Source organism: Ochotona curzoniae, unplaced genomic scaffold, assembly GCF_017591425.1.
Source record: "Ochotona curzoniae isolate NIBS_2020 unplaced genomic scaffold, NIBS_Ocur_1.0 patch253, whole genome shotgun sequence".
NCBI classification, from domain to species: domain Eukaryota; kingdom Metazoa; phylum Chordata; class Mammalia; order Lagomorpha; family Ochotonidae; genus Ochotona; species Ochotona curzoniae.
Window position 1 is genome coordinate 367,333 of NW_024466810.1, and position 27,704 is coordinate 395,036.

At 49.9% G+C, this 27,704-nt stretch overlaps 1 protein-coding gene across 1 annotated transcript; it reads right to left on the reverse strand.

The window, feature by feature from the left end:
* Positions 1 to 27,205, reverse strand: LOC121166849 (protein FAM234B-like). Its single transcript, XM_040996152.1, has 13 exons — positions 27,169 to 27,205; positions 19,741 to 20,139; positions 18,370 to 18,468; positions 14,534 to 14,722; positions 12,721 to 12,851; positions 8,789 to 8,936; positions 8,270 to 8,411; positions 6,839 to 6,982; positions 6,594 to 6,675; positions 6,218 to 6,373; positions 3,670 to 3,787; positions 1,803 to 2,023; positions 1 to 381 (listed from the first exon to the last, which is right to left on the reverse strand). Exons 1-13 carry the CDS (start codon positions 27,203 to 27,205, stop codon positions 376 to 378), a joined length of 1,872 nt encoding a protein of 623 aa, XP_040852086.1. The 3' UTR covers positions 1 to 375.
* Between the last annotated feature and the right edge of the window lie 499 nt (positions 27,206 to 27,704).

Below are 27,704 nucleotides of genomic sequence, written 5' to 3' on the forward strand. Positions count from 1 at the left end.
CACACACACACACACACACACACACACGGCATTATGCCAAATGCAACCTTTCCTGCTCTTCACTGATTTCCCAGCACGAATTTATAAATTAAGACATACAAAAAAAAAAAAAGCCCACAACCAAACCACAGTTAGAAACCATTTCCAAACTCCGCACCCCCCAGTTCTGAGCGAGTGGGACCACGGGGGCAGAGGTGCAGTACGGCTCAGGCTGTGTTGCAGAAGGCGCTTCCCCAAGTGCTTTGCCACAGTCAAACGCAGCGGTGGTCAAGGACGTGGACGCCGGACGTCGTGTCTCAAGGACGGGTTTCACGCTGGCAGGAAAGAGGCGCCGCCGTTGTGACTGCCACTTCTGAGACCCCAGACTGCATCAGACTAGCTCTGTGGGGTGAGGGTGGGGGAGTGAAACATAAGTAACACACCATTTCTCAGGAAAGAGAAGGGGAGAAAACCTAAAGGCCGGATGGTTTGCCGCCCTCCGCCTCGCCCCGGTGGCTTGGCTCTGCCTCCCTCCAGAAAGGCCAAAGGATGTTATCCTCCTCCATGATAGGCTCTGAAACTCAACCGTCCCCAGTGTCCCTTGGGCCAAAGAGGGGTCATTGGCATTTTCATTTAATCCCAAGAAAAATTTCCAGAAGACATAACTGCTTCAAGCCCTGCATTGTCGGCCTCTACACAGAATTCCAGCAGTGTTCACTCCTCTGTCACAGGGGCCATTAAAACCATTTCCAGGGCCCGGCGCGGTGGCGCAAGTGGTTAAAGGTCCTCCCCTTGCACGCCCAGGATCCCATATGGGCGCCGGTTCTAATCCCGGCAGCCCCGCTTCCCTTCCAGCTCCCTGCTAGTGGCCTGGGAAAGCAGTCGAGGACGGCCCAAAGCTTTGGGAACCTGCACCCGCGTGGGAGACCCAGAAGAGGCTCCTGGCTTCGGATCAGCATAGTATCGGCCCGTTGCGGCCACCTGGGGAGTGAATCATCGGATGGAAGACCTTCCTCTCTGTCTCTCCTCTCTGTATATCCGCCTTTCCAATGAAAAAATAATAAAAATAAATCTTTAAAAAAAAAACATTTCCAAAAGGTCCCCCTTAAGGGGACCATTTCTAGCTTAAAAAAAAAAAAAGCTTTTTCACCAAACAGCACCTGTTCAAGAAAGCGTCTGTGGTGGGCACCAGGGGACACGCACAGCCACTGTGCAGTGCCTGCGTTGGAGTCCCAGCTCTGCTGCCTCCCAGCCTCCTGCAAATACATGGCCCAAGTACATGGGAGACCAGAATTGAGCTCCAGCTTCCTGGCTCAGCCCTGGCCGGCTGAGTAAACTCGTGGGAGTAAACTCATGGCTGGGAGTTGCCACTCTTCCTGTGTGTCTCTTGCTCCACCTTACAAAGAATGTTTTAATTTAAAGAAAGCTCCCATGTGGCTGGTGTTCAACACACTAAACTTCCACCTTGCAGCACCAACATCCCATTTGGGTACCAATTCTAGTCCCGGCTGCTTCACTTCTGATCCAGCTCCCTACTATGGTCTAGGAAAGCAGTGGAGGATAGTTCAAGTTCTTGGGCTTCTGTACCTATGGGAAACATGGACGAAGCTTCTGGCTTTGGATCGACTCACCTCTGGGCCAATGAGGCACTCTGGAGAGTGGACCAGCAGATGGAAGTTCTCTCTCTGTGTAAACCTGCCTTTCAAATTAAATCACTTTTTTTTTTTTAAATAAAACTCACCTCCCTCTTGGTAAAGAACAAAGCTGTAGCAGCAGGTGCCCTAAACTCTCAGGAGGGACCAATTCTTTGAGTAGAGGCTCACCTGATAGGGAGAATCCACAAACTTGATCCTGGAGAGGAACCTTCGCAGCTCGCCCCGGCCAATTTTGGGCGTGGTCTCCTTTAGCTGGACCATTTGGCCCTCCATCAGCGCCCACCGTAGGCTAAGCTTGCTCACCGCGAGGGACGCTAGGTGTCCTTCAGAGTTGGGGCCGGTCATCCTGGTCACGTAGAAGGCATCTTTCCAGAGGTCGTTAATTCCAACTGGGGAAAGACGAAGCAGACCAGTCAGCAAGGACAGCTGGCTTCTACCAACAGGAGTGCTCCGGTTGAGGAGCCCAGCCAGCCACTCACTCGGTAATTCACACAAGAAATTTACTGGGCTGGGTATGGTGGCCTATGGTTAAAGTCCTCGCCTGGCATGCACTGGCATCCCTTATGGCCACTGGTTCGTGTCCCAGCTGCTCCACTTCCCATTTGGCTCCCTGCTGTTAGCCTGGGGAAGCAGCAGAGGATGGCCCAAAGCCTTGGGACCCTGTACCCATGTGGGAAACCTGGAAGAAGCTCCTGGCTCCTGGCTTCAGATCAGCTCAGCTCTGGCCATTGTGGCCACTTGGGGAATGAATCAGCAGATGGAAGATCTTCCTCTCTGTATCTCCTCCTCTCTGTAAATCTGATTTTCCAGTAAAAATAAAAATTTTTTTTAAAAGATTTATTTTATTTTTTTATTGGAAAGGCGGATATACAGAGAGGAGAGACAGAGAGGAAGATCTTCTGTCCGGTGATTCACTCCCCAAGTGAGCCGCAACAGTCGATGCTATGCGGATCCGAAGCCAGGAGCCTCCTCCGGGTCTCCCACGCAGGTGCAGGGTCCCAAAGCTTTGGGCCATCCTCAACTGCTTTCCTGGGCCACAGGCAGGGAACTGGATGGGAAGAGGGGCCGCCGGAATTAGAACCGGCGCCCATATGGGATCCCGGGCGTGCAAGGAGAGGACCTTAACCACTTGCGCCACCGCGCCGGGCCCAAAAATAAATTTTTTTAAAAAATTTATTGAGTACCCAACAATACTAGCCAGTGAACTAGGCAGGCAGTGAGTGTGAGGAGGAGCAGGAAGCCAGCACAGCAGCCTGGTTTTTGTTTGTTTGGGGCCTCTGCATCTTGCGTCTCTGAAGCTAGTTCCAAGAAAGCCTCAGGAAATGAGAGGATGCCCACGAGCAGTACTCCGTGGCCACAGAAGCTGCTTACCAACTCAGCTGCTTATTGTGCCTCATCTTTAAAAATAAAATTGTGGTAAAAATGGTTTCAAGAGTCTTCATTATCATTCTGCAGTAATATTCACTAATGTTATTGTATACTCATATTGAACAAACAAGAGCAGGTATCTGGCGTAGTGGTTAAGATGCCCATGTTCCCTATCAAAGTGTCTGGGTCCAACTCCCAGCTCCAGCCCCTGGCTCTGGCTTCCTGCTGGCTCGGATCCTGGGGAGCAGCAGGTCATGGCCCTAGGGACTGGGCTTCCACCTGGACCAAGCTCCTGGCTCCCAACTTCAATTCCACCAGGAGGACCGATATTGAGATATAAGGAGCAAAATGAGGCAGTGGAAGGGATCAATCAATCAATCTCTCCTCTTCCAAAAAAAGAAAAGAAAAACCAGCTCATTCAGATCCGTCACAGGTGTCTGTAAGCTGACACCTCGCCACATGCAGGCCCCTGCACATGCGGCTGATCCAACCCTCCATGGTGAAGAGCTGATTCCATGAACTTAGGGCTCTGGGAGGCAGAGACCAGCAGGAGACCCAAACCAGCTGGGAGCAGTGGCCGAGTATCCAGCACTCTGCTTCCTGAGTCGACAGCCACATGCTCTCTCCTTGCTCGGGCACCCAGACCCCCGCCTGCCCTGGGCCTCACCTTCCGAAGCAGTCACAGTGCCCGTGGTATTGGCCAGATCCAGGAGAATGGAAGGGAAGGTTGGATGCAGGAGGTAGAGGTGGTAAAGGTGGGACAGCTCGGCTCCCAGCATGGTCTCCTGGCAACGGGCAGCAGCAAAGGAAGAGCAAGGGTCACTGGACGTGCCCACACATCACCCACACAGGGCATCTTTCACAAAGGTAGAGGGCAGGATGGTGTTATCTCATTCCTCTTAGAGGTGAAACCAGACCCCAGCCATAATGATGTATCTGATGGGGCTGCATGTCAGCACAGTGTCTGGGATACAGGCATCCCATATGCTGCTCCATCAGTGACCCAGCTCCCTGTTAATGCACCTGACAAACTGGAAGATGGTCTCTGCTACCCACATGAAAACCAGATGGAATTCCAGATTTCTGGCCTATGTCTGTCCAGCCCTGGGCATAGTAGACATTTAGGAAGTGAATCAATCAACCAAACAACCTCTCATTGACTAAAATTCTGCCTTTCAAATATTTTTCCTTTTAAAAAATACTTATTTGTGGGTTCAGCACAGAGGCTCAACAGGCTAATCCTCTGCCTACCAAGTGCCAGTAATCTATATTCCACTTTTGACCAGCTCCTTGCTTATGGTTCCAGCAGTGGGCCCCTGCACCCACATGGGAGATTTGGAAGAGGCTCCTGGGTGGTGGTTACAGTCCAGCTCAGTTCCAGCCACGGTGGGCATTTTGGAAGTGAACCAGTGAACAGATGATCTTCCTTTGTCTCTCCTCCTCTATAAATTCACCTTTCGAATAAAAATAAATTTAAAAAATGTTCTGTTTGAAACTCATGTGAAAGAGACATTTCAAAGCCAGTTCAGAGAACTCAAAACACTACAAACCACTAACTTCTCCAAACCACTATTTATGGCTAGAAACTGCTTATTCACCAGACCAAGGAAATGTGTACACTTCCAGAGGAATCTCATTAGAGTCATCCCCTCTTCCTACTGCCACCCGCTGCTGACAATCCAGCCTTCAGCCTGTGGGAATATCACAACACTAGGTCAACAGCAAGCAGTCAGCCAGGGCTGCTGCAGGCTCAGTGGCACAGTAGAGGTTAAGTGGTTGCCTACAATACCAGCATCCCATATAAACGCCAGTTGGAGTCCCAGCTGCTGCACTTCAGACCTAAGGCCTTGCTAATATTCATGGGAAAGCAGCAGGAAGATGTCTTAGTTGCTTCAGCTCCTGCCACCCAGATGGAATTCCAGGTTCCAGGCTTTGGCCTGATCCAGCAATGGCCACTGGGACTACGCGAGGAGTGAACCAGGGGGACAGAGACCTCTCTCTTCTCTGTAACTCTACCTTTCAAATCAATAACATAAATTTTAACAACAGCCACAACCAAAACCTAGTGAGCCAGAGATATTTCTTTCCAATGGACAAGAAAGCTAATTGCAAGCATTAGGCTCAAAATTACAAACATCAGTTCCTAAAATAAACACACAAAAGCAAATGAATTATAAAACAACCACCCCACCCCACCCCGGGGGTTGAACCTAAGTCCCCAATCCCTACAGCATAGACATGCACATGGGGACGATCTTTGTCAGTGCGATGTCCATGCACGGAGGGGACGGAGCAGGTGCACATGTGAGCAGCCACGTGGTCATTGGCGAATGCCCATGAACACCTTTGTGCAAGTGCATGTCAGTAAACGGTGCCCCACTAAGCACCTCCAAGCCAGCCTGGGCTTCCATCAGCTGGGGGAGTACAAGCCCTGGGGTGAGTGTCACCCCATGTCCACACACTCCATGCCAGAAGAGAAAGTTCTCAGCCCCGGGAGAAGAAATGGGGGCAGGCAGCTTGCCACCCCATGCCCACATGGAAGGCACAGTGTCTGAGGGACACCCTTAGGATCCCAGCCAGGATCTCTGGCTCAGCTAACATGGCCAGAAAACAGCTGGCTGCCTACCAGTTGAGGCCAAACTTCCCGAATATGAAAACCAAGGCCTTAGACCACCTTACCAAAGTCTGCCTTTTCTAGACCTCCACGGCTGTTACTTACCTACCCAGCCCTCGTGAGAAGGGTGTTTGATAATCTACATGAACACATGCCTCCCGGACTCTAACCGCTGTTGTTCTTATCATGTCCAACCATGCTCCCTACCCACAGATATTAACACTTCCCTTCATGTGGTCCTCCACTTAAATGTTGTCTCCCTCATGAAAATACCCCTAACTACGTTAGGCAAATTGAATCAGAAGAGGAGCAGCCAGACACACACTGACACTCACCTCTGGGATGCCAGTGTGAGCAAGTGGCAGCTTTCTCCACCCCACCACAGCCTGTAGAAGCCTTCCTAATTTCTCATCCTACTATAGCAGCGAGCGGTTAGGGGCCACTGTCAGGGAGCGATCTCCAAGCAGCGATGCAGAGGTGGGAAGCACAGGCATGGAGGAAGCGAGGTTCCTGCTTCTGCCACGTGTGTGCTGACCCACTCCACTCCGACCCTGGGAAGGTGACTGAGCCCCGGTCAGCCCTGTGGCCCAGGGACACTCACGGCATCAGGAGGCGCAGTGGGCAGTGCTTCCGCCCAGAAGAGGAAGACGGACTTGCGGTCTGCAGTCAGTGCGGATGTGGCTGGCATGTCCTTCACGTGGCATGGGGCACTGTAACTCCATACGATGGAGCTGGAGTTGCCATCCACCACCATCATCTGCAGAACAGAAGGTAAGCCGTGAACATGGCCAGGGGGTGCACAAAACAAAGAGCATACGCAAGAAAAATAAATTTTAAAAAGCACATGCACATGAACACAAGCACACACACACGCTTGCACACTAACAGGTGTGAACTGACAGTCTGGATCACAGTATAGAACATGGCCACACAGGGTGCTGCTTCTCCCATGTGCGGACTGAGTCCTGGCATTTTACCTTTTTCATCCCAACACCATCCTGCACCTGCAGAAGGAAGTCTAGGATCTGGTCATCGGTGAAATACCCAGGAGTAGGCTGGCTGTAGGCAACAAGGAAGCGATTGATGGTGAGCACGACAGCAGGGAAGGCAAGGACCTCCCCACCCCCATTCCCGCCCCTCCCTTGCACAAGGCACACTTATCAAGCAACCATCGTAGGTCACTATTCCCAACAACAGGCCTGGTGTGAAACCCCCTGCAAACCTGCGCAGGCCGGGCAGGCTCAGCGTCCAGTAGGGTGTCAGGCTTTGGCCCCGAAGCAGAACCAGGCCTTGTCTGGTGGTAATCAGGAGGTTGCTGCAGTTGGAGTCTGGCGCCTTCACCAACTGGAGGAGCTCCACGCCATCACTGCACCCAACAGATCCTAGAGGTTAGTTTGGCTCCCAGAAGATGCCTAAGGCCATCGATTCTGTCTTTTTCTCTCAGTGGACTCATGCTCGTCCATGCTCTGGTGTTCATGCACCTCACCCCCACCTTAGGGACCCTGGAAAACTCCGCCCAAGTTCAGTAGGAACTCCCAGGCAGAGAGTTACAGCGCAACAGCTCTCATGTGGGGGCAAACGTCAACAGGGCCAAGAATAGAGCAGAGGAGGCAGACAGACATCAGGACAGACGAGGGAAATTATCAGCAAGCTTGGACAATGGCCCGAGGCCCACCCAGCGGGTGACAGCCTTCAATGCATTATTTCTTTGTACCACTGAGACCATTTTACTTAGCAGATGTCCTATTCACCAAGATAACATTACACTGCCAAAGGAGATGGTGAAAAAATTATAAACAACTTCTGGTGGAAAAGAACAAAATAATTTTGACCAATGCATGGAGTTAAATGGGTAAAAATCTACCACCTAACACAAATATAGGTTTTAAAAAATAAATAACATTAAAAAGTAAGATTTCATGCCTGCTATGCTTGCTTATATCATAATAACTCTTCAACCAAGAGGAAAATACACAGCAAAAGTAGGTCAGTACTTTAGTACTGTAGAAAAAAACAAATTTATCACCCTACCTGAAGAGCCTGCAGCCCCTTCCTCTTGCTCCTCTGTGATTCGAAACCCTCAACAAACATCCTACCTCTAAGTTCCTCCCAGTCCCCAACACACTCTCAGAAACACCAACACTCTATCAAGAGAAGGCAATGTCTCTGGGACAGGTACACTGTGGGAGCTGCAATGCCACTTGGAACACTTGCAATGCATATCAGAGCACTCAGGTTGATTCCCAGCTCTGCTCCCGACTGCAGCTTGCTGCTAGGATTTAACCTGGAAGCAGCGGGTGACAGCTCAAGTACTTGGGTTCCTGGCACCCATCGCGGAAGACCTGGAGTGAGCTGCAGGTTCCTGGCTTTGGTATGACCCAAGCCCAACTCTCACAGGCATTTGAGAAGCAACTTAGTGGATGAGAGAGCTTGCTCACTCACTCTTGCTTTCTCTCTCTCTTTCAAGTTCATAAGACATACATAGAAATTAAAACAAAAAAGGCTTTTCATGCACGCTAACCAGATCAGAAGACGGATACACTGGCAGTGTTTGTCCAATTCTTCACCGACATATTCACCAGCCCAACCAAACCTAGAGACTCCGCAGAGTGCAAGTTCAGGCACTAGGACCAATGCAGCATGCCTGCCCTACCTGTAGATATCGATGAGCTCAGACAGGTTGACAGATCTCCGCTTCTCCCACTCCGGCTCTTCTATCTGCAGGGAAGGTGGCGAGCTATCTCGATTCTGGGCCTGAACAAAAATGTCCCGCAGAGCCACAGCTTGTATATTTCCTAGCACCACAGGAAGAACCAACACTGAGACTTTGAATGCAGCAGAACAACCCCAGCATGAGATCTGACCAAGGGACATCGAGACTGGCCTGAGGGCCTCATAGAATCTGCCCAGGCTGGCCCAGGGCAGGGTGTCAGCAGGGTGCTGGCCGAGTGCCATGAGAAAGTGGGACAGTTATCAGACCAACACTGGACAGTCTTCTCCGTAGAGAAAGCAGCAAGGGAGAGCAGAAGCCGTAACTGGCAGTGGGGAGGGACAGCGGGAGCGGCCTCTGCAGCAGGTAGCAACAAAAGGGGTGGTACTGTCTGTCTCCCCAGGGAGGCCCAATTGCACCCATCAGCGCAGAATCAGAGCGAACATCACTCCTGCTTCTTACCAAAGCCAAACAGGATGTAGACAGCTCCACTGGCGGTGACGTAAACCTGAGGACCAATCAGATTCCCCACGCCCACGATGTTGTACTTGACTGGTCGGCCCAGTAGGCTCCCCATCCGGCCAGACACCAGCAGGAAGCACAGATCTGGCTAGGGAAGACAGGGCAGGAAGGGATCCAGTGAGAAGAAGCCCTGGGATTTCTTAAGCAAACAGTTTCTTGAGACAGTCAGCTTCATCTCCTTAGCTGTTCAGAAATACCTCCCAAGGCTGGGCAGCGTTGAACTTGCTGCACTTGGCTTTCCCGAGACTCAGAAGCGAAAGCCAAGACCCCTGCCCTTCCCAGGTGCAGGCAGAGGTCCTTGGGACTGCAGCCCAGACCTCCCAGGAGTCTGGCTAGTGCTCGGGCAGCACCTCGCCGAGATGTGAGCTGCATTCAGATACCGGATCCCCAACGGCTCACCCCTCACACCCAGACATCCCAGCAGGAATCAACCCTACACAGCTCTCTCATTCAAACAGGAGAAGCCTGGCCAGGCCATTGTCATCTTCACTGGCCGAGCAGAGATCAGGAGACTCCGTGAGCTGCCAGACAGTGAGCCGCTGTCTCTGACAGCCAGTTCGTCCTGCTGTTCTAGGGCAGAAGCAGTCACACTCAATAAACAAACGGCCATGACGGTGTCCCAGCAAAACTTTATTTACAAGAACAAGCAAGGGCCCAACTACAGCCTGCACGCCGTAGTTTCCCACATCCAACTCTGGAGGATTTTTCTGGGAGGGACAGGATCACCAATGGGGATATACGCAGGATGTTTTCTTTATCTGCAGTAAAGCTTTTGACAAAGTTTATTATTCTATGAATGCGTGTAGACAAGACAGAGAAGTGTGGTTTGCAGAATAAACACACACCTTACAGGAAGATTTTTAAGGAAATACCATAGCATGCTGTTACAACCTTTCTTGTCAAAGACTTGAGTGAATAGAATTCTAGTTTGTCACAATGCTGAGGGATAGCCAACACAGGGTTTAAAAAAAAAAATCAAAAATCAGAAAGTCCTTAGACTGTAAGATGATCAAATCTGTAAGAAGAAACTCATTTAAATAACTAAAAATTGATTTACACTGAATTATTTAAAAGGTGGAGCTGCTTTCAGGGCAGTTGTTGTGGCACAAAGGGTTAAGCTGCCACTTGCAGAGTCAGGATCCTGTATTAGAGCACCAGGTGGAATCTCCATTGCTCCACTTCCCATCCAGTTCCTTGTCAGTACTCCAGTCACCCATGTGGGGGACCCGGATGGAGTTCCTGGATCTACAGGCCCAGTCCTGACCATTAGGGTTATCTGGGGAGTGAACCAGTAGAAACAAGATCTCTCTCTCTCCCTCTCTCTCCTTTCTCTGTCACTGTCTTTCAAATAAATACCTTTTTAAAAAAATCCGTGGGCTCTTTAATCATAAAACATGATTATTACAAAAGACTACTGCAATCTTGGGCTGTAAACACAGAATGCAAGGAGTCTTCAAAAAGCTCATGGAAGAGTGAATTCCATTTACCTGTGACCTTTCCAAAGTACCCTCACATAGAACCCACAGCAAAGGACGCCTTGAGCGGATGCCTGGCACAGCAGCCAAGCTGCCACCTGAGACACCTGTATCACAGATGGGAGGGTCTGGGTTCAAGTCCTGCCTCTATTCCTGATCCCAGCTTCTTGCTATGCATACTTCTAGAGGCTCAATCAGCTGGGGCCCGGCCATCACGGGAGTCCTGGATTGAGTTCCTGGCTCCCAGGCATTTAAGCAGCAAACCTGTTAAGGACATGTCCTTCGCTCTCTCTAAATAACATAAAATAAAACTTCCAAAGGTAATGATTTCCTTAGGTTGATATAACTGGTTGTACCACAAACAAAACACTGTTTTCAGCCGTGGAAATCAGGGCTGTTTGGCCTTGCGAACAGCAAGCTGGGAGAGAGCAGGTCGGGACGCAAGGGCTTTCATGGAGAAAGGGGATTAGCTTCATTGAGAGCAGCTCCATGGGACAGCCACTGGCACAATGAACAAAACCTCTGAGAAGGCACATTTCTCATCAGTGGGACAGGGTTTTCCAGAGCCAGTCCCCAGCGAAGCGGCCTGCCCGTCCGAGTGATGCTCCCATCAGCCCAGGCACACGAGGAGAGAAGGGAGCCAGTGAGCAGGGAAGGCCGAGTAAGTGACTGCACTGCAGTAGAACAGGGTGACCTCCCGGATTCCGCGGTGCCTTCCCACTCACACACAGGACCACACCAGTCTTCCTCACCCCAAACCAGGTCCAGCTCTCCCCTGCCCGACTCTATGCAACAGGTATGGTCACACACCCACTGGGTTTCCTTCCCTGGGAGGAGATGGCCTTATCCCGCTACAGCTTAGCAGTTTCCTCTGCTTCTTGGTTCTTGGCATAGAGGTGAAAATCAAGATGAAGCTACTGCTTGAATACCACTGCTCTGCCAACATTTTGCTAGAACTGCCCATTACCTTGTGAGCACAGGAGGGACTACTCCACATTTGTACACTATTGTACAAACGGGTACATTCTGGGAGGCAAATCAGTGACACACTGGTACAACAAGGAAATAAAAGAGGCACTATGTTGGAAAGAGCATTTCAGAGACCAATCCCTTTGGCAACAGCTCCCTCACTAATAATGTAGTGACCCTGAAGGCCCACCCTACCGTGTCATCGGCCACCACTGGCTAAAAAGCCAAAAGGAGTATTAGGGCCAAGATTTTCAGATGTGTTCTGCACATACAAGCTATTCAATGCCTGCTATGCCTGTGCTGATCATGATTCCACGAACAGAAAATCCTCCTCCTTCTCCCTCAAATTATCCCCTTGGGAACCTTAAGAAAATCAGTCCCCACTGGGAAGAATCATTGTAATTTGTCCAGAACTCCAACATCTGGAGTCACAGTGTTGGGATAAAAAGATCGCACAGGCTGTTCCTGAATTCTTGGCTTGGGTCCATTTGGAGACCAACTTGCTAGCTCAAGGACTTCAGAGAGTCAGCACATTATCTTCCCTCCCCCCCGTGTCACAAGCGGAAGGCATCATCTGGCATTCTCAGGTGACACTCCATCAAAACCTTACGACAGGCAGTATGTGGTACTCTGGGATGAAAGCCACAAAACATGGAGAGCTTTAGTTTTATTCTAAATAACTGTCCTCACTAATTTTATTTTGAAGATTTGTTTATTTATTTGAAAATTAGAGTAACAGAGAATGAGTGGGGAGTGGAGACAGGGAGAGATCTTTCATCTGCTGGTTTACTACTCAAATGGCAGCAACAGTCAGGTCTGGGTTAAGCTGGAGCCAGGAGCTCCATCACGTCTTACAGGGACCCAAACAGGTGGGCCATCACCTACTGCTTTCCCATTTGCATCAGAAGGAAGCTGGATCAGAAGCAGAGCAGCCAGGGCATGCACCAGCACTTCAACACGGACGCTGGAGTCTCAAGCAGCAGCTTAACCTGCTGCGCCACAACACCAATCCCCACTTGTAGAATTTGTCACTCTACTCCATACGGTAAGTATAAGTGAACCATGACAGTGAACACAAGGTCTGCTAAAATTAAATTATCAAATGAGGCAAAATTACCTGCATTTTCCACAAAGAGAATTTTCCATGGCTTTAAGGCCACAAAGCTTATGAGGTGGCAAAAGAGGATTTAAACACAGACAGATATGGCTCCAAAGTTCCAACACCCGATAGTTCCCAGAACCACAACGAGAATGCGGGGAAGGACGGTTCTGTGACAGTCATGTAGTCATTCATCTCGCACAAAGGAAACCTATTTAAACCTCAGCTGTTGCAAAAACAAAGTTTCAAGAGGACGCAGAACACAAGGAACAGAAATGACTAAAACGGAAGCATTCCCTGCAAAAAATAAAAGCCACGTCAGAGCCTACCTGCATGTCCCCAATGGCCAGGACCACGAGATCTCTAACGCCGTCCTCATCCAAGTCCGGCAGCACCACAGCCGGGGCGGCCAAGGTGCCGTTCAACAAGGAGCTGGGGTTTAAAGTCCAAATGACCTTCCCTGGAGGAGGACAGATATGCTGGTCACCGTTACTGCTTCCTGCCTCTGGGAAAGCCAGGCCAACGCTCGCAGGCCAGCACAGAGAGGCTCAAAGGGCTGCCCACCACAACCCCCAGCAGGACCCACTTCCTCTGCCAGCAGTTCTCAGCTCACTGAGGACTGTCATCTGTAATCCTCAAGTATCCAGCCGACAGCTCCCTGGAAGAACCTCCCATCTGGATTTGTTACACAAAAGGGAGGTGCTCAAGTGTCCCCAAGAAAGGGGACCACCTGTCTGGGGAGAAGGAACTGACCTGCTGGAGGTTGTTTTTTGTTTTTTCGGTTTTTTTTTTAATTTATTTTATTATTTTCTTTTATTACAAATTCAGATTCAGATATACAGAGAGGAGACAGAGAGGAAGTGGAGTTGCCGGGATTAGAATCGGCAACAATATGGGATCCGGCACATTCAAGGCGAGGACCTTAGCCACTAGGCCACGCCACTGGGCACCCTGTTGGAGATTTTTACAAACCATCCACTGATAGGCACCAGAGAAACACAGAAGGTTTTCAAGGTGACCTCAGTCCTACAGTGAGCCAAATTCTCACCATTTTCCCCCACTCCAAAGCTTCCCATCACCAATTTCCAACCGCTAAAACTGAGAATGTTCTAATTTAGGCAGCTTTAGAGTGGCTGCACCTAGGTGTTAACAAGTGTATTGTACTATGGTTAGGACAGTGTAAGGAGGCTTCATTTCCTTTGTTATATTAAAGGGTACTTCTAAGCTTAGGAGAAAATGGAATTAAAAGAAGAGTTGGGGCAGACGTGTGGCACAGTGGCTAAGATGCCACTTGGGGTGCCCACACTCTATACTGGAATGCCTCATTTAAGCCCTGGTTCCACTTTCAACTACAGCCTCCTGCTAATGCACACTGAGGGGCAGCACGGGATGCTCAGGCAGTGGCACTGCCGACCCCCGCGTGGGAAGATCCAGACAGGGTTCTGGGTTCCAGCCTTCAGCCTTGACAGCCCCGGCTACGGTAAGAAACTGAGAAATGAACCAATAGACAGAATATCAATCTCTCTCTGCCCCTTAAATGACATAATTTTAAAGTTTATTTTGCTGCAAAGAAAAAAAAAAAGACGATGACGAAGGAAAAAGCATGCATGCAAAGGAAGTCCATGCATGGTTTTTTTCATAATACTTTTTTCCTTTTTAATTTTTTGCACTAAGGTAAACTTGCCTCTTCATTCCATTTCCCCACAAACTTTCTGAAGTGCCCTTGCTTGTAACATGTAAGTGCAACCAGATGCTAAAATGCCAACTCCACAGGCCTCTGTGTACATTTTGGTTTCTTCACTGAGGGATCTGTAAGGAGCTGATGCCCCAGCTTGTGTGTGAATCCCATGCTGTCAGACACAAAGCGAAAAAGCTCTGTTTTCTTTGGCAAAAAGAACAGAGAGACTATTCATAAACCAAGAGTCTCAGGGCACTCTCCGTTTGGGACAGCACAGGGTACACAGGTTGAACCATGACTCTCTCTACTCCATCTTGCCAAGCTTTTCTCTGATTCCCTTAATAGCTACCCTCCCGAGCACTAAATCAGATCCGCCACCACGTACGGGCAGAAATGTGTCCTCCCCATGGAACTGCTCGTTTCCAGCATCAGGCCGTGGGACATGTGTGGCCCATGCTCCTCACCTGAGGTGGCGTTGAATGCATTCAGCATCTTGTGCGTCCCTGTCACAAGGCAGGTGGTAGCCGCTAGGCTTCCCGGCATCAGGTCCAGACAATTGATCTCTCGCACCTCCTCTGGGAGGGGACTGGACCACAGCACGCTGCCATTCATGCCCGAAAGGCACACCAGATTAGCAGCTGGCCCTGAGGCATCTGTGGGTACACGAGAGAGGAAAGAAGTGAATGGAGGCAGAGACAAGAGGGGAGGCTGAGAGGAGCAGGAGGAGAGAAAGCCAGGAGCGAATCGCAGAGACCTAGCCCCTTAACCTGAGCAGCCAGCATCCTCCTGCAACACTTTTGCTCAGCACACTCATGGCAGACAAGCCACGGAGGCCTCCTGGGAGCTGCCTCATCCCCATCTCCATCTGGCATCTCTCCCCAGCCCTCCTCCACCACTGCTGCCAACTTCCTCACAGTGAGTATCTCCTTTACTTCTGTACCCTCAGCACCCTGCCAAGTGCCTAGCTCAGACAGCAGCCAATCACTTATGGAATAAAAGCAAGGAGCAAAATCACGAATATGGTAAAGCCGTCTTGGGACACAGATAACCAAGAGGACAATGTGTGCCCAGAAACACGAGACTGATCCAGGACACGTGCAGGGCAGGGAGCCAAACACCTTTGTTCTAATCACCACCACAGCTGCTTCCTTGTGTGCAGAACAGCTGTGCCTGAACAAACATCACCCACAACAATCATCCAAAGGTGATGGTGCTGCACTGGACTGGCCTCAGTTAGGAAAGACACTTGCAGAAATGGAAAACGCAGGGCCCAGGACGCATGTAAGGCAGGAGTGTCGCTCACCTCTAGCAAATAAGCCTCCATAAAGTTATCAGAGCAGTAACTGCTCCTCCTGCCAGTTTCACTTTTAGGACACAGATTCCTCAAAACGTCTCACACACCTTCCACCCAGGGCAACATCTGACAGCAGTAAGCAAGCATTGCTTCAAAGCTTCATTCTACCTCTTCCTGGTATCGCTAACAACATCAGAAACCCAAGAACAAGGGACACACTGTGGCTCCCCGGTCAGACCCTGCAGGCAGAAGCAGAGACATGACAAACAAGGGCCACAAGTGTGAACTTTCAAGCTTTGCAAGGATGCTAAGACAAGACCTGTGGCCACTCTTCCTCCTCCAGGGACCTGCTGACCCCAGATCAGCTCCTTTCTAGAGTGCTGATGGTGACCTCAGCTCTGTGCAACCATAGCTGGTAGAGGTGGATACCAGGTCCCACTTGTTTGGCACTCTCTGTAACACCAGTAGACCCTCAGAGCCAGCCACACCTCAGACATTTGACCAGTGAATGAATCAACGAACAAGTGAATGGCTTAAAAGCACTGTCCCTCTATGTGCAGCAGTACAAAGCTCGATGGGTTAAGGCACCATACTGTGAGCCTCCAGGACCTGAATCCCAGCTGGACCGTCTGCCAGCTGGGGGCCCTGGGGCAAGTTCACTACCATCCCTGTCTCAGCTTCCTTGTCCGCAGATGAGGATCCTTACATCACTCTACCTAGGGTAGTTCTCAGGGATAAGTTGACATTACATGCTTAGGCTTGCACATGACAAACAGAAAGCAACAAATGCCAGCTATGCTCTTATTTTCATAATTTATGGTACATCAGGTTGGCCATGTTGTGTCCACCTCATTTTAAGTTTCAATCCACAGTAAACCACTTAAAATTGACTACAGACATCTCTAAGTTCAAAAGTTCATGCAGAAATTAAAAAAAAAAAAATCACATGGGCTCAGTGTGGTGGCCTAGCCACTAAAGTCCTCGCCTTGATCACACTGGGATCCCACATGGGCACGGGTTTTAATCCCAGCGACCCTGCTTTCCATCCAGCTCCCTGCGTGTGGCCTGGGAAAGCAGTCAAGGACAGCCCAAAGCCTGAGATCCTGCACCTGTAAGATTTATTTATTTATACTGCAAAGTCAGATATATAGAGAGAGGAGGAGAGACAGAGAGGAAGATCTTCCGTCCGATGGTTCACTTGCCAAGTGATCACGACAGCTGGAGCCAAATCGATCCAAAGCCAGGAGCCAGGAGCCTCTTCCGGGTCTCCCATGTGGGTGCAAGGTCCCAAGGCTTTGGGCCATCCTCTACTGCTTTCCCAGACAACAAGTAGGGAGCTAGATGGGAAGCAGGGCTACTGGGATTAGAACTGGCACTCACATGGGATCCCGGCACGTGCAAGGTGAGGACTTTAGACATGAGGCTATTGCATTGGGCCCTAAGATAATTCCAAACTGCCCACAAATGGCATTATAAATATCCAAATAGCCCTTGGCAGAAACAAGATTCCCCATCCTGGCCTAAATGATTAAAAAGTAGTTACCTGCATCCTTAGCCTCCAGCTCGGATCAGCTTACAGAATGTGCCGCAGCTCTGCTTGGGTGTGGAAGCTGTGGGACAAACAGAACGCCCCTGTGTACTCACGGGGAAACGTAACCCTCTGTTTGCTTTTGCAGTACATGGTGTAGCACTGGAGTTCCCCAAACAGCACACTCCAGGCTCAGTGAGGAGACTCTGAGCAGGATGGAAAGGACACCGAAGTGACAGGATGTCCCTCAGAGCTGTTACTGCCCGCAAGCACACAGGGACACAGAGAGCAAACAATTCCTGCACTCCAGAAGGAGGTCCCGTAAGAAGATTGCCAGTCTAAGTGGTCATGGATGGTGTCACCTACAGGGACCTCGGAAGGATTCCTCCTGCCAACTTGCCCACAGGCCAAGTTCAGGTGCAAGCCACAATCAAAGCCACTGGTTACTCTCAACCTCCCTGAGCACAGAGCAAAGTTGGAGAGTGAATGGAGCAGGGAAAGGAGAATACCCAACCACGATGTACGTGTGCAGAGCTGTGGGATCCAGGAACAGGTGTTTCCTGCCGGGGGGTGGGATGGAAGCACAGAGGTAACATGCGATGGAAACAGTATGAGAGACCTCGAAAATCCCAAGTTCTCTGGCTGCTACTACGGAGTGTGGACAAGCCACTTCCTCTCAGGCTCTTCCTCCACTGGCCTGGGTGACCACCAACAGCTCCTCCGGGGTGGCTCCCTCGGATGTCTTGGCCTCCTCTAAACCAGCAGGGCTCTCCTGGGTGACATTACTCCCAGCAGATCCTCTTCTGCAGCATTTCTAGAGACAAGTCTGATACTCTGTCCTAGCGCCTGGCCACCTGTAGCAGCCTCAAGAAGACACAGCCCAGAGCCGGTTAAAGGCTCTGTCTGCAACGCCGGCATCATCGGTGTGGGATGCCAGTTCAGGTGCTGGCTGCTCCACTTCCGATCCAGCTCCCTGCTAATGGCCTGGGAAAAGCAGCAGCAGATGAACCAAATGTTTGGACCCTTGCCATTCCCATGGAAAATCTGGATGAAGCTCTCAGCCCTGGCCATTGTGACCAGCTGAGGAGTAAACCAACGCATGGAAGATCTCTCTCTTTCTCCCTCTATCTCTGTAAACTGCTTTTCAAATAAATAAATCTTAACAACAACAACAATAAAAGACAAGTCTGAGGTAGGCAGTGCCTGGGCTCCCACACTGGAGGCTGGCTGAAGTCCCGACTATTCTGTTCCTAATCCAGCTCCCCTTCCACCCCCCTTGGGAAGCAGAAGATGGTTCAAGTACTCGAGCCCCTGTTCCCCGCACAGGAAAAGCAGCAGGTGTTCTTGGCTCCTGCCATGGGCCCAGGCTGGCCCCAGTTATTGCAGAAATCTGAGTGAAGCACTGGATGATACATAGCTCTCTGTGACTCTGCCTTTAAAACAGGTATCTTAAGAACAAAAGAAAACGCTTCTCTTACCCACTGCACTCCCATTGCTTGCTGTCACAAAGGAGAGAAGAACGTCACGCAGGCCGTCTCCATTCACGTCAGCCAGTTCCAAGGGAGACAGATCCCCACCTGATACACAGAAAAAGAGTAAGGTCCTCATCCAGTTACGGCCATCCAGTTCTCTGCTGCCAGGTTAGAAAACCGACAGAGGATGATACAACGCTGCTGGCAACTGCAGAGACGCGGGCCAGCTTCCTGGTCCTCCCCAAGAACGCTTGCTTCTCCCTGTTCCTCCTGCTGTTTGAGTATACCATAAAACCCTGGGCAACCGACAGAGAGCAAACAGGAAAGGTGGAGAGGAGGAGGCAGACTGGCTAGGGACTGCGAGACCCACGGCACGACAAGGCAATGCGCACCCTGGGTTTGTGTGTTCTTCCCAACCGTATCCCCCTGCACTCAGCAGAGGGTTCTGCTCTCCCGAACTTGGTACCGGCTATGCCTTTACTTTGTTTTAGAGCTTTGCCATACCAATATCAGTGCGAGCAGGTTTTTTTAGATTTTTAAAAATCTTGCTCCTATGGTACTTCCTAAAAAAACCTGCTCGCACAATGTCATGAGTCTGGGATGTACAAGGCCAAAAGCAAACCCAGCGTGCTCAGTACCTTGTCGTGCCGTGGGTCTCCAGTCCCTAGCCAGTCTGCCTCCTTCTTTCCACCTCTCTTGTTTGTTCTCAAGAATGTTCTAGAGCTTAGGCTGGGCAGTGGGTACACTCACAAAAGGTCACGAACCTTGACCCTGCAGGTAAATATTCCATGTGTAGATTATATTGGCCTTAGGAAAAATGGAAAATGAGAACACAGAACTTGTCAAAGTGAACTCAACTGTGATCAGAGAAAAGTAAGACCATGCAAGGGGCCTGGGAACCACCCAGTTAGGCTGACAAGTGACAGGCTCAGCACTGCCAAACAATCCCCAGGGAATGAAGCCTGCTCCCAAGGGAGACAAAATCCCAGGAACTTGTTAGGAGCAAGACAGAAAACTCCCTTTTTACATGAGATAATGTTCAAGTCTGAATGAGGTCAGGCTGTTTAAATGAGCAGGTGCCTGGGGTGGTCAGGCTGGCCTTGGGCCTGACTCCTCTGTCAACAGCTCTCCTGCAGCCGCACAGTCTGGGAGCCAGCAGCACTGTGCCCTCATGCAATCCAATGAAGACCACAACACCAAAGAGTGATTGCCATGCGCCTAAGGGTACAGACATCCACCTAGTGGTTTCATTTTCAGTTCTCACTTCCACACCACTTCTCTCCGCCCCCAGCCGCACACACACATTGAGCAGAATGCCAAAGGGGCCCACCTGTTCCTGAGACAGATGGAACAGGGGCCGACAACCCTGCACCTCACCTGCCTGGGAGCCCAAGTGGCGGCTCCACGTGCTGTGCAGATCTCGGGGTGGACAGGGGATCAGGAAAGCACAGAGCAGTACCAGCAGCATGGAGAGCCCCAGCGCCAGCAGGAAGACAGAGGTGCGCACGTAGGCCACCAGCGGGGAGGTCGCCTTCTGCTCCAGGCTCCCGAGGGGCTCCGCGGGGTACCCCTCCGTGGTGACCTCTGAGTGGTGCGGCTTGGCAGTCCCTGCAGCCTCCACGTCCGAGTCAGGCTCGGGGGCTTCCCCCAGAGCGCTCTTGCCATTTTTGACCCCTCCGTTCTTCTGCTGCAGGTTCAGCACAAGGTCATCCTCGCTCTCGTCGCTGTCCGCCTGAGTGAGGGGATCGTACTCCCCCAGGTCTGGGCTCTTCTTCCCTGCAAGAGTAAGACAGGGAGTCAGGGAGACCCTGGAAGGTGTTTTCAACCAGACCTGTTTCCATAGAGACACTTGAGAAGCCAGAAATATTGGGCTGTGAGTCGCAGCACCTATACTAAATTTAGTTTTTAAAAGCAAAAATTATAAGAAAATAAATCTATTATTAGGAACTCAATGCAAAACAGGACTTCATCATAAGGTCATCAAGCTCAGGCTAGTTCCTACACTGCTGCTTTACAAGTCAAATGACTTTATCAATTAGGTCATGGCAATCCCTAATCATCCCAGATAACTCCATTTGTCATAACCAGCAAACATAGCCACAGACTACTGTAACTGTAATATAGTCAAAAGATGTTGCTTTAGTTATTTATTTTAAAGCTAAATATACCTGACATTGGCCCACAAAATGCAGTAACATATACCTACCATGGAATACTACTGAGCCTCCAAACAGAAGGGCATGCTGATACATGCTACAATCAGATAAGCCTTGAGCACATCATGACAGTCACCAACAGACAAAGAAGCCTCTTCCACTTACACAGTCACACTCCCAGACAGAACAGTTGACACAGAACTGTTCCAAGAACAGCCACACTCCCAGATGCAGAGAGCAGACGCTGGGTCCCAGGGTCTGGAGGCAGCAGGCATGGGGAGTCATGTTTTACGAGTGGAGCATTTCTGTTTCATCAGGTAAAAAAGTTTCTGCCTGTTGACTGCAAAGCAATGTGGACATAATCTGTGCACTTACAAATGAGAAAGAGCGTGCTCGAATGTGCAGATGATAGAAGTACCTACAAAGATCCATGCATGGAAGCTTGGTCCCAGGTCTGCCCAATGCCCTGATCACGCTCCTTTGGATGCATTAGGATTTCCCAGGGCTGTTTCAAGGGCAGTTCCCAATCCCAGGATGCGACTGGCCAGAGAACCGCAGGGAAGCACCCATCTGCCTGCTCTCAGAACACACACTGCCAAATCCCGGTAGTTCTCCCAGCAGCCTCAGCACAGCACCCATTCCACTTAAACTCCTGAGCATTCTTAACACACACTCCGACCGTTCCATAATTGTGCAACTGGAGGCTTGTTACCAAATGAGAAAGACAGCATCAACATCTACTTAACCTCAGGAATCAGCTTCCATGTTTGCAACAATCACACCAGCCTGAAACAGCACCTTTGCCGAAATGAAAGCATTATTAAGACATTGGCTAACAAAAGAAACCAATGTTTCTCACATGATAGTAATCAATGGTAGTTCATAAAAAAGAAGCAAACATGCCTCCATGTGCTACAAAACATAGAATCTTTCCAAAATACTTAACAATGCTTTTGAACATCTGGAGGTGGATCGGGGAGCTGCTGTTGAACTTGTCTTTATTAAGGATGGCAAAGGAAGACATTTCTGTCAGACTCTCAAAATAAAAATGGAGGGAGGGAGGAAACAGCTACATTGCCAAACCAAGATTTATGAACAGCTATGGCGAAATGCAACCACCCATGTATTACACTGAGGGAACGGGGTGGGAGACACCAAATGCAGCAGTTGAAATGGCAAATGCAGAGGCCGCAGCTCCAGCTGGAGGGCCTAGATCTGCGCCTGAATCTGTTCACAATTCTATCTTCTTTCTAAGACATGAACTGCACAGCCCGGGCAGGAGCAGTGAGCTTCAGCAGTGAGCAGAGTTCAAAGAATGGATGATGATGATGATGACAACAGTGGTGGCGATGAAGGCAGTTGGAAATGTATCTAATGCTACTATATCAAATACTGATCTAATCATTTACAGGTATTAGTTCATTTAATGCCAACAACAACCTTACATGGTAAGTATTATCCTCATTTTAACAAGAAATCTAAAATACACAGATGGAAATTGCCCAAGATCACAAGAACTAACTAGAAGAACAGCCAGGATTTAAACCCAGGCTTTTCACTGCAAAATCCACTTGTTCTCACCAGCAAGTTATACAACCACCCTCGTGTCCCAGAGGCCAAAGCAGTAATGTCCTCTCTGGAAAGACAGGACTGGAACCACAGACACACCAATAACCCCCCTCAACGCTCTGGAGTCACAGGGGAGGGAAGACTGAATGAGAAACATTGCAAGCTGATGTTGTGATCAGAAGGGAACTTGCAGGATGCCAGCTCTGGGAAGTATAGGCACAATCAGTTCTCAACAGGCTCTTAAAGAACAATAGCATAAGGAACCCACTGGAAACAGAAACGAGGCACAAATTCAAGGAAGATAAATTTAACATTATAAAACTACTAAGCAATGATAGGAGAACCACTGTGACAATGGGACAAGAACACACAGGCATCCTACGGCTGACACTGACCAAGGATGGACAAAGCCAGCCTGGAAAAGGGCCTAGCATCTCCAGACACCCAAATGAATGTGAATAACAGGCACCATAAACAAAAGCAAAGGCGGAATCAGCATTCTAACACAGTGACAAGCAGGTAGCCTCGGACTGGCCAGGACTGACACCTTTACAAAGCAAGAGCAGTGGGAAAGGATCTGAGTGACTCTAGATGAAATTCCTGTGTCCTTCCAGCCCTAACCCTCACCCCAGCCCCAGGTTCTGTCCCTTCTGAACTGGACCATCAACAGCTGGAAAACAACTCCCCCAATAAATAAAACTATTAACTAAGGAAGGAACCACCAGCATTAGTACTCACTCCAGAACATTCTTCAGAATTTTGCAAACATTGAAGAAAAAATCATAGTGACACAAAGCGAACAGAATCAGCCAGAGAACAAGTGCTGGACTAATGATACCACAAGATCCATCGGACCTCATTAAGTTCAAGAAATTAAACATGGCCTTCCCTGAAAAGGCCGATTCACAGAAAGATATCATCTTTCTAGGAAAGAAATATCAATTCTGCTGAAAAGGCAAAAAGTAAACAAACAGGGCTCAATGAAAACATGGGAGACAGTAACACAATGAGTTTAGGAAAACAACTGCGATTGGAACCAGCCAAAAAAAAAAAGGTACTGTGTTAAAAACAGAGACACAGAGGATAGCCTGTGAAAATCAAGCAAAAGGGAGGCAAAATGAAATCACACGATGGCTGGCCATCCTGAGCACTCGCCAGCCACTACCCCAGCCTTCTTCCTGTCTTTGCTGAGTAAATCCAGACTACTCTTCATGGTAGACCCATTAGCTCCTTGGTGGAGACTGGGAAACTCCAGTGAGCCATGGTTAAGCAGCAAATAAGCTCAAATCCTAGTAGTCTGGCTTCAAAGCCTACACTGGCTACCTGGGTGGCTCCCACAGAAAAGGTCAAGACTCCAAGAAAGATCAGAAAGTGATGGATACTGAGAAAAAAGGATACCAAGATAGGCATAAGGGAAGAAGAGCACAGAAAATGAAACCAAAAGAAATATTGAAAAGAGATGTTTTTAGAAATTTCTACCAAAAACTTCAGAGTAAAGGATACACAGAATCCCCAGACAACAGCACACAGAACTCAATAGAAACAGTGCCTGTTATAGGCACTGCACTTCAAGGGCACCAAGGGATCAAACAAGGGCCAAACAAAAGAGTCAAATTACTAAGAATGGAAATGAAAACAGGCCAAGTTTTCCCCAGAAATGGACAATGCCCAAAAATGGGCCCAATACCAAAAAAGCCCTCAGAGAAAGCAAGCGTGGCTATAAGTTCCAGAACTCAGAATCGACCACTCTGTCTTTGAAGCATGAAGGCTAACACTCAAGAACTCTCCTGCATCTTTGGCTGATTTAGGGCCAGACTTTTTAAGAAGGTAAAATATTTATCTTGACGCTAATATATTATATGTCATTCAGATCATACAGACACAAGCCTAAGCTTAATTATTACAGACTGCCAGGCCTTGGGTGGGTTTTTTCCACCAATTTTATTGATTATTTCAGAGCCAGAGACAAAGCGAGGTTAACGAGAGGTTCATTTTCCACACACTGGTTCATTCTCCAAATGCCTGCAACAGCAAGGGCTGGGCCGGGATGGAGCCAGAAACTGGGCACACACTCCAGCTCTCCCATATTGGTGACAGGGACCCAATTATAGTGGCAGGAAGCTAAAATCAGGAACTAAAGTCAGAGACAGGAATCAAACCTGGACACTGTGCTGTAGGTTGTGGGTGTCTTAACTAGGCCAAACACGTGCCCCAAGACTGTGTGAGCAGGCTCTCTGACTTGCTCCGGCCCTACCCAGGTTGTGGAGCTGGATACGAAAGCCACAGGCACTTAGCATTTATTCTCTTTGCTGCTCTCAGCTAGGTATGTCCTGAGTACAAAGTTTTCAAAGCATAAGGCAGGTTCTGAGCCCATATTACGTCAACATAAATGAGCTTCCCACCACCACTGGTTTTCCTCTTAGAAGACTGGGCACGTTGGGTCACAGTATTTACAAAGTCATGCAAAGGCAGACATACATGAGAAAGCAATGTGACTAGACCACCCCCCAAATGTTTTTGGGAAACTCCTTCAAAGTATCCCATTCTGCAACATACGCTACCCTACAGCACTATGCTGCACACTTACTATGCCATATACCTCAGTGCAACTCAAGGTAAACAATTCATATCACGACCCAGTTTACCTAATGGCACATAATTGCTCTAAGTTACACATAATAAAACAAACCTTAACAATAATATTATGATATGAAATTCCCTTCAGTGTTTGACCTTCAAACTTTTAAAATGGGATGTCTGGCCCACAGGCTTTAGGCATGCACCTGTTACTAATTAACCTCACCTGATGTCCATGAGCCAGCCGGCAGTCCACCAGGAGCCTGGTGAACCCCAAGCCAAGTGACTCTCGAGCTTGGAGAGCTGCTGGGGAGCTTGGTGAACCCCAAGCTCGTGAACCCTGAGCTGGGGAGTTTTGTGAACCTCGAGCTTGGGGAGCAACTGGGAAATTGATAAAACTCATTGTAGAAACTGCTCTTTCCTCGGGAGGTTGCCCTCTTCAGATTGCTCCAGCAGCTGACCTTCCTCCAGGCATCAAGCTCATCAATGACCCTGGGACTGACAGAGATAATAGTAACAGCTAACCTTTACTGAGTCATTAACCTGGTCAAAGGTTAACAAGCCTGTCAGTTACAACCAACCCTTTCACTTTTCCAAATCACCCTTTCAGGTAAAGGGTCCTATAGCTTGGGGCAGACACTGATGGCTCCATCCTGGCACTAGCATTGTAGCTGAGGAAACGAGCTTCCTGGGACAAGGCAGCCAGGTGGCTGAAAGCAGAGCCCAGCTGTGGCTCCTAGCTGCCTTTCTGTTCTGTTTTTCCTCATGGGTGCGTGCTCTCGCTTGCTCTCTCTCACACACACAAATGGGCTGGTAATCAAACTAATATGACCAGGCAGCCCAAATAGAAGTCTTACAGCCCCAATTACAGGGTATCTGGAAATAATAAGAAGAAAGCAACTTCTATCCAATATCAAAGCTAAAAATTTGTATTTTGAGTGGGAGGAAGTGGTGCAGGAGGAAAACAAGCAAAACTGCAATTAAAAAAAAAAAATCACTTCACATGAAGAGTATAGGTAAGGCAACAGTATCAGACACACCTTGCTGAAGGGCCAGGCTGCCTGCCAAACAGATCCGAGGACAAGGCTGCCAGAAGCCCTTCACCCAGCCCATCAGCTACCAACAGCAATAACGCCACAGCGCAAGAATGTCTAAAGCAAGACTGTCTTGTACTCTTAGCCCCGGAGAATATCAACTGCCTGTGCTGAAAAGAAAATGTAACCACTGAAGCAAAGCTAAACATTCCATACTGCATCGCCCAAGGCTACTCTCTTCAAAGCAGATTCACTCTGCAGGTTCAGGGACTGCTCCTCTTTCCTTTCACCACTACGCACACATTCCAGGACAGAGAGCATCAGAGTCCCTTCTGTCCTTGTGAGCCCTTGTTTTCTTTCTTTTTTTTTTTTTTTTTTAAATCTGTCCCTGTCACCAATTCTGGCAACAGCAGCACTATCTGAGGCGCCAAGCCTGTTTCAGGGCCGCAGACTGCCAGCCCCCCAAAGCACCTACACTGTGAAACACCCTTGTAACCCCGATATCCGTGGAGGCAGGGGAAGCCACTGCTTCTCCCTCTAACGCCTTCAGCCATCTGCAAATACCTGTTTATCTCTAATGGCTAACACCTAGTTAGGCAGAAATGCTGTGTTCACCATTCATGCCAGCAGAACCAATCTACTTCTAAGGAAATGCCAAGTTTCTAGCTGTCCCATTCTGAGGGTTTAAGATGGAAAAAAAGAAAAACTTGAAGTTGCTGCCCAAAGTCCTGAATCGGACTCTGCAAGTTGTTATCACCTAACGCTTCTTGAAGGAATATATTCCACACATTGACTGCAACTTTCAAGAGCCAAATCATCCCCTGGCTGGGCCTGGCTTGGGGGGGTATCAAAACCTTCAGAACTGGAGACACCCCTGAGTTCAAGGCCAGGCTTTTGAAGGCCTGCCTTCGTGCTCCTGGACAACCGAATTAACCCTTTCCCAATCTTGCCATTTTCCTCTCTTGTAAACCGGCAACGAACTGAGGTCCAACGAACTGAACTACCTAGCTCACGGCTGCGTCACCGCGGGCACCACAGGGGAAGGCTCGTCCACCGTCCCTCGCTGTCCAGTCGCCCCCTGCTCACGCCCAGGTCCTGAGCTGGGCGTAGGCGGCTGGAGTCCCCGCGGTACCTCGTCCCCGGAAGGATGCTTCCCTCCGCAGCCCTCCCCAGGACGGCTGACAGTCACGCCACAGCAGCGCCCGCCGGCCTCCGGTCACCTGCCCGGCGAGGTCCCGACCGCCCTTCCCCGGAAGCCCCCCCAGGCTCACCGAGCGCCGGCGCCCCTCCCGGCCCCTGCGGGCGCACGGACCCCAGCCCGCGGGGGCTGCACCCGCCTCGCCTCCGGGCTCCCGCAAACTGCGCCCACGGCTCGAATGGCCTCGTCCGTTCCCCACCACAGCCTCGCCTGTCTGTCTCCCCAAACCCGGCGAGGGCAGGGTGGTCGCGAGGCTGCGACTCCTCCTTACCCGGGAGCTTGAGCGCCCTGGACAGCACAGTCGCCATGGCGGAGGCCCCCGGTGCGCGTGCGCGCGCCCGCGTCCTGCCGGGAAGTGTAGTCCGCAGTGGGGCTGGGACCTGGAAAGGTGGGAGCCGCTGGGGGAGCTGAACCTGAGGGAGACGCGGCGGAGACGTCCCTGTGCACGCCCACGGTGCTCGGATGGATGCTGGCTCGCTCCGAGCCACACGTACGCAATCAGTTAAATGGCAGAAGCTGTAGCTACCCCAGGGGCTTAGCAGTAAGACTAGAACGAAACAGACATTGAAGAAGGCGTGGACTGTGAAAAACGCGTGGGTTTTGGGTATCGGACAGACTGGATTGGGTTGCTACCTACATCCCTTACTACCTGCGCCATCTTGGGCGAGGCGCTGGGTGCGTCTGAGGACAGTCTTGTCTACCTCACGAACTTGCTGAGAAAATGTATCAAGTGTTGACAGCTCACTGTGCAGAGTGCGTTTGGGTTTCCGAGGCACAGGCTTAAGTGCCCCGGAGATGCGGTCTGAT

What these genes read in the sequence shown, in the direction of transcription:
- LOC121166849 (XM_040996152.1), bottom strand. Translation starts at nt 27,205, where the DNA reads ATGGCGACTGTGCTGTCCAGGGCGCTCAAGCTCCCGG. An exon ending in AGCCTGCCCGGCCTGCGCAG is followed by an intron (nt 6,676 to 6,838) that starts GTTTGCAGGGGG and finishes TGTTGCCTACAG; the next exon opens with CCAGCCTACTCCTGGGTATT. An exon ending in CACTGTGACTGCTTCGGAAG is followed by an intron (nt 2,024 to 3,669) that starts GTGAGGCCCAGG and finishes GTCTTTCCCCAG; the next exon opens with TTGGAATTAACGACCTCTGG.